Here is a 17,024-nt window from a genome sequence, read left to right as displayed (position 1 = left end):
TCATGTGGATGTCCAGTTGTTTCAGCACCGTTTGTTGAGGAGACCTTTTCTCCATTGAATTGCTTTTGCTCTTTTGTCAGAGGTCAATTTACTGTTTGTGTGGGGCTGTTTCTGGGCTCTCCATTTCAGTTCAGTCGACCTGTCTATCTGTTCTTTGCCTCATATTATACTGTCTTGAGTACTGTAGCTTTGTAGTAAGTCTTTACGTTGGGGAGTGTCAAGTCCTCCAAACTTCAGTATTGTGTTGACAATTCTGAATCTTTTGCCTTTCCATGTAAACTAGGATCCTTATGCCACTATCTACAGAATAGCTTGTTGGGATTTTGATTGGGAATATGTTGAATCTGTGGATCAAATTGGGAAGAATTGACATTTCAACGATAGTGAGTCTCCCAGGAGTGGCCAGATGGCTCAGTTGGTTGGAGCGCGAGCTCTTAGCAACCGGTTGCTGGTTTGATTCCCATGTGGGCCAGTGAGCTGCGCTCTCCACAACTAGATTGAAGACAACCAGCTGCCAGAGGGGCGGCCGGATGACTCAGCTGGTTAGAGCACGGGCTCAACAACAAGGTTGCCGGTTCAATTCCCACATGGGATGGTGGGCTGTGCCCCCTGCAACTAAGATTGAAAATGGTGACTGGACTTGGAGCTGAGCTGCGCCCTCCACAGCTAGACTGAAGGACAACGACTTGGAGCTGATGGGCACTGGAAGAACATACTGTTCCCTAATATTCCCCAATAAAAATTAAAAAACCAAAAAGCAAAAACAAAACAATGAGTCTTCCAAACCATGAAAATAGAGTATCCCCCCATTATTTATATCACCTTGAAGGTTAAGAACAGGGAGAATTGATCTATGGTGATAAAAGTCAGAATAACGGTTACTTTTGGGGCGGCGGGTAATGACTAGAAGGTGGCATGAAGGCTTTGGATTTGGGGAATGTTTTGTATCTGTGTGCTCATTACATGGATATGTTCATTTAAAAAAAGTCCATTAAGTTGCACACTAATGATGTATACACTTCTTTATGGTAATATTTCAATCAAATGGTCCTTAAAAAAGAATAAAACTTAGAGGATAGAATCTATTTTGATTTGAAGAGCAGAGAATTCAGTACCCAAGTTTGTTTTATGGTGAGTGGTCTAACACCCACTTACTACTACTTTTGAAAATTTGTGGGTATAGATTTTTTGGGCAGGCGAAAGGAAGTGGGTAAAGAATTTAAATATTAAAAATAAGAGCAGACACATGAAAAGTTGATCTTTAGTGTGTTTCTTGGGACCTTTTTTATGTTGAATATATATGTTGGTCACGGATAATAGAATATTTAGTATTAACTTTAAATAAAATTAAGGACTACAGTAGACTGAGTCTTGGGAAAAAAAACTATATCATCAATTCTTTTTGAAACAGCATTCTCTCAAGGAAGGTTGGTATAAACCTTATTACTTGGTATTTGAAGCTAGATTAAATAAAACAGAAGTTGTCCTATTGGACCATCCTGCATTGCAAGGGAATAGACAGGATTACCTGGAAGTCTTCTTTTTTAAACTTAAATTTCTGTGATGGTAAAATATTATAGCCTCTTCTCTAGTGGGAAAAAACATTCTTGTTTTGTTAGCAAAACATTGACCCTCTTTAAAGTTGCTTTTCTGTCTAAATATAAAGTCATAATTAGTTCAGAATATTGTTTTGTGCAAGAGAGAAAGTTGGAATTCATGAGTTATCTAATACTGTGGTTTGTACCTGTAAAGAATCAGTATAAGATAACTGATTCATATAGATCATGTTTGAGGTTTTAGCTGCTAGTATTTCTTACAGTTCCATGGTGGTGATAGGAAATAAACATGCAGGAGTGCTAGCAATTAGAATGCCCCATTTTACATGACTGTGGAGCAAAAACTTGCCTAGAAGCAGTTTCATTTAACGGGCTGTGCTTGTGTCAGCTTGTGGTTTCAACGGAAAAGTGCCTGTAGCAACAGTAAACTTGTAACAGCAAATGACTTCAGTTTGCATTTGTCACATCAGGAAAGACAATACAGTTTCAGTTTATTCATTCATTTTGTGTCAGTTAAAGGATGGTTAATGATGGTTGTTTCTCACAAGGGGTAAAATTGAAAGTCATAAAAGGCAAGTCTTCCTTGTGTTGAATGCTTAATGACTGTACATGCCGTGTTGAAACGCTCAGGAGGGCTCCCTGTACGGTTAGTCTTAGCTAAGACTCTATTAGTCATGGTTCTTTCTCACAATTCTAAGTCTATAGGAAGTTGTTAAACATCTAAGAATATATTGCTAGAAGGAAGACTTTCTTCTTGTGTGTGTGTTTTATGGATATCTTTTTTTTTCCTCGAAGAATTATTTCTTACCTACCAGTTTATACACCAAAGTTTGCTGCTTTTCATACACTGGTTTGCTGCTCCTGCATTTTTTTATTTTTATTTTTATTTTTTTGTAAAGTCTCTTCTCTGTTCACTCTATGTTTTTTCCCTGGATGAACTGATATATTCAGCTGCCACCTCTACTTGATGATGTCCAAATCTGTATTTCTTTTCTTTGAGACCTGTGTTCCTATGAGCATTATCTAGTTCATACCAAAGTTGATTATTTCTCTTTTTACTCTTCCTGTAGTCCATATCTTAATTGGGATTACCCTCTATCCAATTGCATATGCCAATAACCACTCAAGGAGTGGAGTGTCTATATATAATTTGTGTGGGTGAGTTTGGTTGATAATGTTCAACTCTTCTATATTCTTGCTGATTTTCAGTCTAGTTTTATCCATGTAGAATAAGGAATTGAAATTGATTAGTGTTGAATTATCTCTGTCCTTTCCATTCTGTTAGTTTTGCTTCATGTATTCTGAGACCGTTAAGTGCATATATTTTATATGTAGATGTATGTGTGTAATTTGTATATTTTCCTGATATGTTAACCTTTGTATCATTATGAAGTGTCCCTCTTTGTGTATAGTAAAATTGTCTGATATTGATATAGACATTTCAGCTTTCCTGTAGTTGCTCTTTGCATAATATATCTTTTTCCTTTCTTTTATTTCAACTTGTATTTCTTTGTTGAATCTAAGGTGTGTCTGTTTAAAGTGCCTACTGGTGTATCTTTTTTATTTTTTTAAAGATTTTATTGGGGAAGGGGAACAGGACTTTATTGGGAAACAGTGTGTACTTCCAGGCCTTTTTTCCAAGTCAAGTTGTTGTCCTTTCAATCTTAGTTGTGGAGGGTGCCATTCAGCTTCAAGTTGTTGTCCTTTCAGTCTTAGTTGTGGAGGGCGCAGCTCTGCTCCAGGTCCAGTTGCCGTTGCTAGTTGCAGGGGGCACTGCCCACCATCCCTTGCGGGAGTTGAACTGGCAACCTTGTGGTTGAGAGGACGCATTCCAACCAACTGAGCCATCTGGGAACTCAAGGTGCCGTGTTCAATCTTAGTTGCAGGGGGCGCAGCCCACCATCCCTTGCGGGACTTGAGGAATTAAACTGGCAACCTTGTGGTTGAGAGCCCACTGGCCCATGTGGGACTCGAACCGGCAGCCTTTGGAGTTAGAGCATGGAGCTCCAACTGCCTGAGCCACTGGGCTGGCCCCAGGTGTATCTTTTTTATCCAACCTGATAAAAATCTCTGCCTTTTGATTAGAGTATTTAGGCCATTCACGTTTAATGTAATTATTACTATAGTTGGATTTACATTTGCCATTTTGTTATTTATTTTCTAACGTTTCTTTTTTGTTATTTCTCCGTATCTCCTTTACTGCCTTAGGAACGGGTTAAATTGTATTTTTTGTTATTTTCTTAGTGGTTGCTCTAGGGATTACATCTGTATCTTTACCACAGTCTTCTTAAATTAATACTTTCAATAAAATATAGAAACATTGCTGCAGGATTGGAGAGCTTGCTCTCCTCTCTCACTTTTATGCTATTGTTTTAATATATGTAGCATCTATTTATATTACAAACCTAGCAATACAATTTTATAATTACCGTGTTTCCCCGAAAGTAAGACCTAGCCGGACAATCAGCTCTAATGCGTCTTTTGGAGTAAAAATTAACATAAGACCCTTACTATAAGACGAGGTTTTCTATGATATATGATATGATACGATATGATATGATACCAGGCCTTATATTAATTTTTGCTGCAAAAGACACATTAGAGCTGATTGTCCGGCTAGGTTTTATTTTCGGGAGACACGGTAGACGGTCCTTCCGATACTGCCCATTCATTCTGTGAACTTTCCCATAATGATTTCGTTACCCACCCTACCTCAGCCAACTTACTTTCATAGTCATATTCTAACCAAATGCTTCTCAAACTATCTGTTGTGAAGTATCAGTATATTTTTATTTTCAGTGGTAGATTTTCTGGGTAAAATACAGTCAAAATCAATTACTAGGAAATTGAAATGCGGTTTGGTTGTCACAACAATATCAAATTGCTGTAAGTTTCTAATCAATTACTCTTAATACACCTCTCATTGCAAACAGTCATTCCGGGAATAGCACTTTGAGTAGCACCATTTTAGATCTTGTCAGTTACCAATAACTGCAACCCTCCCCTCATCTCAGTTTCATTTCTAGTGCCCTTGGATTACCACCTTCTATCTTTCCAGCTCCCTCTATGAATATAGTACCGACTGCACTGGGTTGTCCATTCCATTGGTCCTACCACATTTCACTGCTTGGTACCTTCTTGATGTGACATTAAAATCATTTCCTCACACACACTCTTGCTTCTTTCTTGCTTTGTTCTCCTTGCTTGGCAAAACTACAGTTCTGGTTAAATCCAATTTCTACCTCCTTTGCCCTTGGACTTACTATGCAGTTGAACTTGAAAGGAGAAAAACGTAACCATAGGTACCAGTCTCACTTTAATTTTAAGTTCATGGCTATAACCCTTTAAGTGGGCCCTTATTATTGTCTGGAAATCATATACTATACTTCTAGTATGTTCCCCTTCGCACTACTGTTTCACACCTGATCAGCCACTCCACCATCCTCATTCTTAACATTCTTAACGTTGCTTTCTACTTCCTCGAGAAGAAACTTGCAGTGAGAAGAAAACTTCCACAGATTCCCATTATGCTTATTGGGCGATGCAAGAGTAGAATGACACCTTTTGCCTCGATAATAATTTTTGCCTTAAGGTACGTTTTGGCCATTAATCATTGTGTTAAATCAGCTGGGGGGGGATTTATATAATTTTATTTTCCTTTAAAGCTTTATATGCTCTTATGTATGGGGGATTGGCATTAAACAACAGTTACTTAGCTACAATTATACAAAGTGTTGTGAAGGAAAATAGATGTGTAAAATATTTATAACAGGGATCTTATTCATCTTCACAGTTCCAGAGGCTACCCCAAGGAAGTAATATTTATTCTGATATCAGCAAGAGTACCAGCAAGAGGGCAGGCACAAAATGAGTTAAAGGTCAAAGATCTGAAAAAAACTGTTTATGTGACATTCTTTGTAGCTGGAGAGAACTAGGGTGTGAGTGGCCCTTTGATGAAACTGGAACCCTGGACAGATTTTGGGCAGGGGAGAGCAAGCACAGCCCCTCCCGCTCCTCTTAAGTTTGTGTCAATGATCCTTCCGGAGTTTGGAAATGGAATTATTGTTAATTGTTCTTTTTGACTGTTTTATTCTCTATCACAAATGTTATAACCCTTTTCCATTTTTCACAAACCCCAATCCATCTCCTTCCTTTTCACCTTGTATTAAGCTTTGCTGACCAAGAAGGAAGTCTGATATGAAATAAACTCTCTTCTGATTTTCACAGTAGCCTCATTCAGCCTTGTACTTTTTACTTCCCTGCCTCCTCAGAGGGGGCAGTATATTACTTTCTTTCCATGGTTTAACTCTTCCACCTGTCCTCATCTTCTGTCTTAATTAGAGTACAGGACTAATAGAACAAATGTTGCACTTTCATTGTCCAGAATTAACAACTGATTTTAAAACTTAATGCATATAAACCCTTTTAAAGGGGAAAGAAAAACATCAGATAAAATTCAAGTTGCCTTTAACTATCCTCTTGGTCACCGCCCCCCACCCCATAGGACATGTAAAAAATATTTTCTATATATACGGAGTCTAAAAATAAATCTTTCTCATATAAATATGTCATTTGCCTTGTAAAAATATTGTTCTACCTGCTGTATGGAGAATTGGTGGGTTGGTAGGAGCAAGACTAAATACGGAGAGACGACATGGTTGTCAATCATTCCTTTGAAAAATAAATGGTGGAGATTGTGTGTAGAGTGGTTGACAATAGAGATGAAGAATAGTGGGCAGGCTAGAAATCTAAGGAGGTAGGATTGATAGGAATTAGTGAATGATGGGATGCAGTGAATACAGGAGAAGGCATTATCAGAGATAACCCTCAAGTTTTTGACATGAGCAGCTGAGATCATAGTGATGCTATTTCTGAGCCTGGGGAAAGCAGGAGAAGGAGCCGAGGGGGATAGTTCAGAGATGAGTATGGGACACGAAGAGCTGGCGGTGCCCTTGTGAAATCTAAATGGAGATGACTAGTCCAGAGAAAGTCTGAGATGAGTAACAAAATTACTCATACAGGGATGGTATTGGAATCTCTGGGTGTAGAAGAGGTCACTTTGGTGGGTGAGTGAGGACCCAGCCCTAGGACTAACTGCTGAGATTTGGTAGAGGAAGTTAAACCTGCAAAGTAGCCTGAGAAGGAGCAGCAAGAATAGGAAATCTGGGAGCCAAAGAAACAGTAGGTTAAGGAGGAGAGGGAATGGTTGGGCCTAGAATGCTGCTTAGGCATTAAGTGAGATGAGAGCCAGCTTGTGTCTGTTGGATTTAGAGATATGGGGGTCTTTACTGACCCCGGTAAGGACTGTTCTGCTGGTTTAATAGAAGCAGATACCGTGTTTCCCTGAAAATAAGACCGGGTCTCTTATTAATTTTTGCTCCAAAAGACACATTGGGGTTTATGTTCAGGGATGTCATCCTGAAAAATCATGCTAGGGCTTATTTTCTGGTTCGGTCTTATTTTCGGGGAAACACGGTATCAGATGGGACTGGGTTGGACAGGGAATGTGAGCGGTAAGGAAATAGAGGCGCGGTTGTTTAGACAACTCTCTTAATAAAGTCGGCTTTGAAAGAAGCGAGTGTGGTACCTGGAGGGGGACATGAGATGTGGAGGTAGGAGGGGGAGGTGGGAGGAGATGGGAGGCAGAAGGAGAATTTAAAAAAATGAATAAATGGACGAATGACTGAATGGACGGTCCAGTTGAGTGTGAGATGTTGAGGAGTGCCAAGGAATAGTGAGTAATGTGGGGTTCCAGGGAGCTGAGCCGGGGACGAGCTGGTGTAGCCACATAGAAGAGGATTGCCCGTAGATTAGAGGGAAGAAGAGCATGGAGGAAGTGCTGTTCTAATAGGATAAATGCTATGTTTTGCATGTTTAGTATTTCACTGTACATTCTCTGTGAACAGTAAACCAGAGGGTTGAGAGCCTTTTATCCCATTTATAAGATCAAACTCCCATTTGATAATTTTGTCATTTTCTATTGCTGTCTACTTTGGACTACCTCTACCAGAAGTCCACATCCCCCCTCCCCAAACCAATATATGCAGTAAATAATCTGGTTGTTTGGGAAGATTAATCTGTACATATGACATCTTTTCCCCTGTTGTGGGGACTTCATTTTTATTCCACTTCAGGGTTTTGTCAGAGCTTCTATTTCCACTTCCTGTGGTTTATTTTCCCTTGTGTTTTATGAATTAGAACAAAATTCCACTATAGGGGGAAATTCTAGTAATATTCACTTGACCATATTTGACCCGAATAGTGGTTGGTGTCATGAGCAGAAGAAGCACAACTCCTTTTTCTTCATGAGACTTTTCAGTAGACTTCTACGTGAGAGTGGATTTTTAAATATATAATACTTGTATGCAATACAAAATTCAAGAGGTACAAAACCAGGTACAGTAAAGTCTTTGATTCCTATTCCCTCATTCACTATTTCATTGCCAAGGTAGCTGGTGTTAACATTTTCTTAAGTATCTTCCTGGAGAGTCTGCATCTACAGACAAACTCATTTATAAATATAATTTTGTTCTTTTTTGACACAAATGGTATATAAAGTACCTTTTTTGTTCATCTAACATATATTGAAAGTTGCTCCATATTAGTATATAAAGAACTTTTTATTCTTTACGGCCATTCTTGTGTGGACATACACACGATAAGCTATTTGTTTGTGTCCCATTTATGGTTGATGCCAGTATTTGTGATTGATTTGGGCATATGTATGTGGGTTTGACTGCAATACTGGTTGCTTTTTGAGGCAGCAGAAGTCATAAATCTCGATAAGCACTTAAGTTTAAGGAACTTGAAATGAAAGATAATCGTTTGATGTGTCATATTGAAAGACATTGATATTGCCATGTTTTCTTAGAAGGAAAAACAAGTCAAGATTCATTTGTGCTACCCACACTATTTACAGAAGAAGCAAGAGTTTTATGATTATTTTAATAAATTTACTTTTCAACCCAGTGTTATATTATGTAGTTTGAAAGGTCCAGTTCTTCTGCTTTCAGAAGTTAATTTGAGATTGCGATGCTTGTACTTTATGGCTGGCATTCATTTCACTTGAGTATATTTCTCAGGTATTTCAGCTTTAAGAAAAAGCTTTATTCCAGAATATAAACTTCATTCGCTACAGAAGAATCAACTCTCATTTTTATTCAGTTAGAAAATCTTGGTTTATTCCTCGTATCTGGGGGTATTTCCTATCTGCAAATATTTTATTTCCTGTTTGTTTTGCCAGCATGCTTCATTTATGACACCAGCAGTTTGATGGTTTCACTTTTACTCCCTCTGTTGGCTTTCAGAGGTGTTACGTTCCTTTTGTAATGGTGTTAGGAATAACATTTATGCTTATTTTCATTTAACTCAAAAATTAGTAACGATACAAATATGCTTATGAAATAGGCTATATACATGGGGTTGTTTAAAATTAATAACTGTTTCTAGTGGTTATGAATGTTCTGGTTTTCATGAATGTGATAAGGAAACTTCATTCAAATGTCTGTTTTATCAGCAGCTGAGAACAGGGCCATGAAAAACAAAAAACAGGTATGTAGAAAATTCATATTTATGCTAAGCAAAAAAGTAGGCATGGCATGATAGATCAATCAGAGGATTTTTGAAACATTTTTATTGGGGAATATTGGGGAACAGTGTGTTTCTCCAGGGCCCATCAGCTCCAAGTCATTGTCCTTCAGTCTAGTTGTGGAGGGCGCAGCTCAGCTCCAAGTCCAGTCGCCGTTTTCAATCTTTAGTTGCAGGGGGCGCAGCCCACCGTCCCATGCGGGAATTGAACCAGCAACCTTGTTGTTGAGAGCTCGTGCTCTAACCAACTGAGCCATCCGGACGCCCCAATCAAAGGATTTTTCAGATATTTTCTAGTTGCTGCCTACCTCATAGTGAACCATCAGGTAGCTCGGAGTGAAGTGATGTCTTATTGTACCTGCCCAGCATGCTGCTTAGCGTAACGTTTGTGTCGGTGTGTGACCCGTGGGCCATCATGAGAATTGCCTTCTTTAACTTCCCATGTAGAGTGAGGTAATAATTGCCCTGCACATTCTTAACATCCTCTTGAAAACTACCAGTTAATGAAGCTTGCACTGTATAGGTCACAACTCTTGTGGTTAAAGATTATGTCCTGTTTCTCCATGATTTAGTGGGATTACAGCACACACAGTGGGGTAGGGCTGTTGGGTCCTAAAGTTAACCTCAAGGTGGAAAATGTGTGTAGGGTATTTTCTCTTAAACCCCTTAAGTCATTTGGAGAATAGAGTGTCCTAGGTTTTCTAAGTTCACAAAATAGTTGCTCTGTATTTGGTGGCTGCTGTTTATGAAATAAAACATATGGTTAAACACTAGATTCACATTCAGCATGATGAGAGGAACGTGGGAAGTAGGAAGGCCTGAGGGAATAATAAATTCAGGCCTTTCGTCGTAATGCCCTCGAGAGCAGCTCTTACTGAGAGGAAGAGCGGGCAGGTTTGATGCATGTAATTGCTTTGGTTGCTTATTTGCCAAAAACACCTCCCATAGTTGAAGTTTTGTGTGTTTTTTTTAAACATAAAGGTACATTTGATGCTACTCCACTGTAACTCTGCCCCACGCCCCCTTTCTTTGATGATTTGAGTGTAAAATTAATCATTCCAGTTAACTTGTTTTCTAGAGCATTTTTAAAGCCTTCTTTGTCATTTATATTAAAGTCAAAACGTACATATTAACTATGTCAGAATTTTGAGGGTCCATTTCTTAAACACATTTAATTAAGTTTTACAGTCGAAAACCCTTGTTTGGTTGCTTTCTGGCCTTGCGGGTTCAGGAATAGAGGATTCATATTGTGCCATTTTTGGTAGCTGTGTATGCTAGTATTTTGATAGTACTAAATCTTTTGAATTTGACTGTCAATGAATATATGAAGATACATATATTTTAAAGGCCTGTATGTTGATAACTTTTGCCACCCCCTTAGAAAGGTAAGCATATTGTGTTTATGAAAGAATTTGCCATTTCTGTTAATTGATTTTGTGTGTTTTTGTACAGGTTACTCTCCTGTGGCATCTTTGACATAGTTTCCTAGACTGCTCCATGATTTAACTCGAAAGTCTGAAATGAAGATGGAGGAGGCAGTTGGAAAAGTCGAAGAACTCATTGAGTCGGAAGTTCCACCGAAAACGTCCGAACAAGAGACAGCTAAGGAGGAAGAGGGATCTGTAGAACTGGAATCTCACGTTCAGAAAGATGGTGTAGTAGACTCTACAGTTCTGTCTTCAATGCCCTGCTTATTGATGGAACTGAGAAGGGACTCTTCTGAGTCTCAGTTAGCGTCCACAGAGAGTGACAAGCCGACAAGTGGCCGAGTTTATGAGAGTGACTCCTCTAATCACTGCATGCTTTCCCCTTCCTCTAGTGGTCACCTGGCTGATTCCGATACGTTGTCTTCTGCAGAAGAGAACGAACCCTCCCAGGCAGAAACTGCGGTAGAAGGAGACCCTTCTGGAGTGTCTGGTGCCACAGTTGGGCGCAAGTCTCGGCGGTCCCGCTCTGAAAGTGAAACATCCACTATGGCTGCCAAGAAAAACCGGCAATCCAGTGATAAACAGAACGGCCGAGTTGCCAAGGTTAAAGGTCACCGGAGCCAAAAGCACAAGGAGAGAATCAGGCTACTGAGGCAGAAACGGGAGGCTGCTGCGCGTAAGAAATACAACCTGTTGCAGGACAGTAGTACCAGTGACAGTGACCTGACTTGTGACTCAAGCACGAGCTCGTCAGATGATGATGAAGAGGTTTCAGGGAGCAGCAAGACAATCACTGCAGAGATACCAGGTAGAGGATGTTTTTTAAACTGACTCTTGAGCACCTGATGGCATTTCTCAGCTGTCAGGCTCAGTTAGATGAGTGACACTTGAAAAAATCCAGGAGACCTGCAGCTCTGTAAATTTGAAGACTGCAGTGTATTAACAAGACATGGCCAATTTAAAAAACCTGTTCTGAGGTTTCCAGTGCACTTTAGCACATCAGCAAAAAGAATATTTAAATGGTTAATGATAGGGACAAGATTATCTTTAAGTAATGGAGTTTTCCACACACCTCTTTCTCCGTAACACAGGACCTGAACCCCATCATTGCCTTTTTAGCACCGCTCAGATTCAGTACTCACTGTCCAGCGTTATTACTAAGTACACTGTCCTCAGGAATCGGCACCTTGCTGTATTATATAGCCGCTGCACTCGAGCTTCTGGTGTCTGAAATAACATGTTCTATCCTTTGTTAACATTTTCTAATAACTGTTCCTCCTAAAACAATAGTTTTACGTGTTTTTCCTCGATTCAGTGCATGATAAGCTAATTATCCTTGGTGCACATTTTTCTATTTAAGTGGTCACTCTCATTGAAAATAATGTTTTTGCAAAATTTCCCCCTTACTCCCAAAGCTTTAGAAAGTTTGATAGAAATCTGCTTGTTCCAGCATTATTGGTATAGGGTTTAATTTATTAAATGTTTGACACTATCTCTTTCTCCATGTTATCACATCTGGTATTGTGCATGATAAAGGAAGTCTTTGGATTTCATAGTGGAAGAAAGATGAGATCTGAACAGTTCCTAATTGGTGAATTCTCATTATTGAAGAGACTCTTAGGATTAGGAACATTCTGTAAACTAGATGGCCCTTAATAGGTCATGACAGCATTGTTTATTGCTACTTTAAAGAGGGAAGTTTTGGTTTTCAGTTTTATGGGTGACTATGTTTTTTCCTCCTAGTTTTCTGAAAGGTTTTTGTTTTTACATATGCAGACAGCATATCGCTGACATACCAAGAATATTTCAAGAAAAAGAATATTGATTAATTAAACCTCTAACTAATCAAAACTGATATAAACTCAAAACAAGAATGATGGGTTTTAAAGCACTTTATAAGTCTTCAACTTCTAATAAAAGTCTCATCATATAGTATATTAAATATAAGTTTTTAACAGTTAAAAGAAAGGCTTACTGTTTTAATATCTACTGAATTCTTATGGTTGTTCCTTAAAATTAACGGGGAGGGGATTTAATTGAAGCTCATCAGTTAAGTGCATGAAAGAAGCAGACTTTGGGGTTGTTCTAAGGCAGGTTCTACATATATTTCAGTTTTACATTTAATATTTTTAAGAAAACTTAATACCTCTAAAATTGTTTGTTTATTCTTATGTTCTGTTCTAATCTTAATCATGATGGATCTCTTGATACAGTGCTTAATTACACTCACTGAAGAGATCTTTATGTAACCACCCCAATACTTTGCCTTTTTATGGGAAGGAAGAAGGTAGGTGAACAAAATTCTCTTTGAAGATAGACCCCATTGTAGAGGTGGCATGAGAAATGTGTTCACGGGCGCTGTTCATTTGGCTCACATAGGTTAGATGTGCTTTGTTTATATTTTACAAACCTCTTTGCTAATTGACTACCTTGACCAGTGTTTAAAACTTTTAAACCACCAGTGGTCTGTTTCTTGTCTATTCGGAACTGAATACTTACCAAAACACCAAAGTAAATTATTAGTATCTGTAAATTTTAGTTTCTAAAATTTATTTTGTTCACATGATGTAGTAAGCTTGTGGCTTTTGAAAATATGTCGAGTTTTCTAAGGTCATCACGGAGAATAAAGTGGTAGGTAAAGGTGCAGGGTCGCTGTATGTGACTGCCTCGGTTGTGCCCTGTACAGTTTTAGGAGGTGCTGTTCACATGAGACAGGTATAAATGGTCTTTCCTGCAGTTATGCAAAGCAGCAAAGATGGAACAGCCTACATTTAAATATCAGGAAGTTCATTTCAACTGTGCATATTGTTACCCCGGAAAAACTGTGACCTTGTGCATTTTAATACAACAGTTTATTTGTACCTCAGTTTCCTGAGTCACATTATGACTATGGAGAAGGGGGATACACTCAGCCTTCTATAGCAAGGGCAGTTGTGGAAAGTTGTGGAAATTGTACAGATAGGATAAATTATGAACTGACTTGAGTGCAACAACATGGACACTCAGGCGAACCTTAGACTGGACGTGCCTGACAGAATCTCTGGGATGTTGAAATCTGAGTCCAGCTGTTTACACAGAATGAAACCAAGAGGATTCTGCTATACTGAGATTCTTGCTCTATTCTTTCATCAAGGTCATCTAATTTAATAGTTCAGAAAATGCTTCGTTTATAAGCTTTTGTTTGGCAGCAGCTTCAACATAGAAGGAATCATGCTAAGTGTTCTCTTATGCCAAATAATTTAACAATTAATGCTTTTTCTTTTAAGAGGGAAAATAATGATGCAGACTTATGCATGATAATGCTTAATAATTGAGTTTGATATCTGGGCAACAGATTTTTATGAAGACTTTTTTTTAGTTAACAGTTAACTGGAAAGCAGCTTAGTATGCCTACTAGATCGTTCCGTCCTTGAAGTTTTTGAAAATGTATTACTGTTTTAAGAATTTGTTTGGAGGCATACCAAGATAATTCTGGCAGTTCGTTCATTCTGGGGACTTGGAGATGAGCAAAAATGGAATATGTTATAGTGACTATTAATGTGAAAGTACTGTGTGATGGTCTTGAGTATTCAAGGCTCTTATCAGATGTCTCATTTATCTTATAGATGATCTTGCTGTACTGTTAATCACTCTTTGCAGTTTTATGATGGGAGCATTATTTCTCCTGGACGGGACATGTCTCTGTAAAAATCACTTTGAGACTAGATCTGTAAAGTCTGCTCTTTCAGGGAATTTTGATTTTAGTGAATATGAATAATGGACATCAGATTTCATTCAGTTCAAGAAATTCTCTGAACAGACTAACTTACGTGCATTAGTTTACATGGGCAGCAGGGAAAGGTTTTTTAGGAAGTGTTGTTTTTCATAAAGATTTAGCCTGGAGTAAACCTTAGGGTAGCTGAATCTTGTTTTGGCTAAAATGACCTGCTTTAATGTGTTTTAATAGTCACCATATAAATAAATGCCTAGTTAGACAGGTTCCAAAAGTAGTAACCACCTTGGTAGGTAAGGGTCAGTTGTCTTGGCTGATTTGTATTTAGAAAATCTAACTGGTCTATTTTGGAGAATGTCAGGGAGGCTGTTGAGGACAGCGGTGTGAGATCACCTGAGTTCCCAAACTGTGTGGCCAGAACTGCTTAGCCCCACTCACGCCGGATGTCACCACCCGTTATTCATCATAACACGTTTATGCACTGAAATGCATTGTGACATTGCCTCACAGTTTTTCTGTGGTAGAGACTTATGCTTGTGATCAATTTACTCTTGCTTGAAAATTTTAAAAAACAGAAGGTTTTAAGTAATAAATCCTTTGTAGAAATTTTTGAAAATAGAAAAATGTGAAGTAGATTAAAATCACCCATAATCCTGTTTTCTGTAACATTTGAATATGCTGCCTTCCATAATATAACAAAATTTGTCATACTATGTATACGTACTTCTGTTTTTCTTTTCCTCTTGACATTGCACTCTGAGCATTCAACCAAAACAATATTCTCCATAAAATTTATTATTTTTTAAAAAATAATTTAGCTAACTGTAACATAACTTCCCTAACGTTGGTCCTTTGGGGCTGTTTTTAGTTTTTGCTATTATGGGAAAGGGTGTGAACACTTTCAGCCCTTGACACATACTGCCACATTGCTTTTAAAGAATATATTTAGTTTATTCCACCTAAGAGCTTGAGGGTTTGGTGCACTTTATTCTTGCTGAGTATTTATTTTAAAAAAATTGCTGATTCGATACAAGAATTGTATCTTTGCATTAATTTGCGTTTCTTTGATCACTAGTGAAGTTGAAAAATCATGTTTGTCCATTTGTATTCTTGTAAACAATCTTATGTTCTTTGCCCGTTTTCCTCCTGCCACATTTGTTTTATGATTTGTGAAGGTTCTTAGCCTATTTATTGGGGATTGAATTACTTGGAAAAAAATATTAACTTAAGCAGTGGGGGACTCATGGTAGAAGACCCCAAACCCACACTGGGAATACCATGACCTTTTTCCTAGACTGAGTATGAAGTGGCTAAAAGCCCACATTTCCATTTTAAGCCTTTTATAATCTGGTTGTATTTTAGTAGCTATTTAGGAGACCCACTAAATACATTGGTAACAAAACACTGAGACAGAGTAATCAGGTGAAAACTGCTTATTTTCAGCTTAGTAAATGCAAACAAGGCAGGTAAAACCCATGCAGTTTTCAGTGTGGCTATATAATAGAATCACTTGGGGAGCAATTAAGATTTATGATGTCCAGGCACCACTCCAGACCAATTAAATCAGAATCTCTGGGTCTGACCTAGGCACCAGCATTCCCCCACCCCCCCAGCTTTTTGGTGATATAATTGACATATAACATTGTAAGTATAAGGTGTAAAACGTGATGATTGATTACTTGGTAGATATTTGTATTGTGAAATGATTACCACAATAATGTTAGTTAACACATTCATCATTTCACATAGTTGTAATTTGTGTGTATTAAGAACTTTTAAGATCTGCTGTCCTAGCAACTTTCATATATCCAGTATTGGTAACTACAGTCACCATGCTGTACATTACATCCCCAGGACTTACTCATCTTATAACTGGAAGTTTGTGCCCTTTGATCACCTTCTCCCATCCTCTCCAACCCACACCCCTCCACCCCTGCCCACCACCAATTTGCTGTTTCTGTGAGTTCGGTTTGATTAGATTCGACATTGTACGTGAAATCATACAGTCTTTGTCTTTTTCTGTCTGACTTATTTCACTTAGCATAAAGGCATCAGCATTTTTAAAGCTCCCCCAATGGTGACAGTGAGTAGCCAGAGCAAAGAACTGATATTTTAAGTCTCCCATAGCTAAATATCATCGTGAAACTGGTCGTCTGGTTCAGTTAAGTTGTGTTAGTGCTGGTGGGTATCAAGATCTAAACAGTGGAGTCTAGTTTTTAAAAATCTTATCAATTATAAAAACCACAGTGTAGCTTTATATTAATTAACAAGCATGAGCACTTTTTCCTTTTATTCCATTTAAGTGATTCTTTTAAAAGCATGCGTTGTTTAAATGTGGTTTTCTCTATGCTACAATGTCTGGATAGTGTTACCTTAAGTTTAGAAGCTTTGATATCTTACTGATGGCTGTCCTTCTGCAATCTTGAATGTTAAAGCAACAAGGTATTATTTTCGGCCTGCTTTTCCTAACTTATTTCCTGAAGTTGAGTGCCTATATTAACTTTGTATATGCAAAAGCATAAGCTTTGCTTTCGATACAATTCTTTTTCTCAAAGTAGGATACATCTTAGTATTAATAAAAGAACCTATGTGTGTTTAAGGTGAGAATATGGTCCCTGTTTTCTTTTTAATACACTTTATTTCTTAGAGCTTATTTTTTAGGTTCACAGCAAAATTGAGCGGAAGGTATAAATATTTTCCATATACCTCCTGCCTTCACACATGCGCAGCCCCCCCACTGTC

At 38.2% G+C, this 17,024-nt stretch overlaps 1 protein-coding gene across 6 annotated transcripts in view; it reads left to right on the top strand.

The window, feature by feature from the left end:
• The window catches only part of ARK2N (arkadia (RNF111) N-terminal like PKA signaling regulator 2N), a 66,131-nt gene that overhangs the window by 12,549 nt on the left and 36,558 nt on the right, over positions 1-17,024 (top strand). For all 6 annotated transcript variants that reach the window (XM_081078273.1, XM_081078269.1, XM_081078272.1 and 3 more), the window contains exon 2: positions 10,596-11,378. In XM_081078273.1, coding sequence (XP_080934399.1) covers positions 10,664-11,378 — 715 coding nt within the window. In that variant the 5' untranslated portion in view covers positions 10,596-10,663. The remainder of the gene's footprint in view (positions 1-10,595; positions 11,379-17,024) is intronic.

This window comes from Rhinolophus hipposideros (assembly GCF_964194185.1).
Source record: "Rhinolophus hipposideros genome assembly, chromosome: 17".
In the NCBI taxonomy this organism is placed as follows: Eukaryota; Metazoa; Chordata; class Mammalia; order Chiroptera; family Rhinolophidae; genus Rhinolophus; species Rhinolophus hipposideros.
Note: the sequence above shows the minus strand (reverse complement) of the source record. Positions and strands in the feature narration are given on the sequence as shown.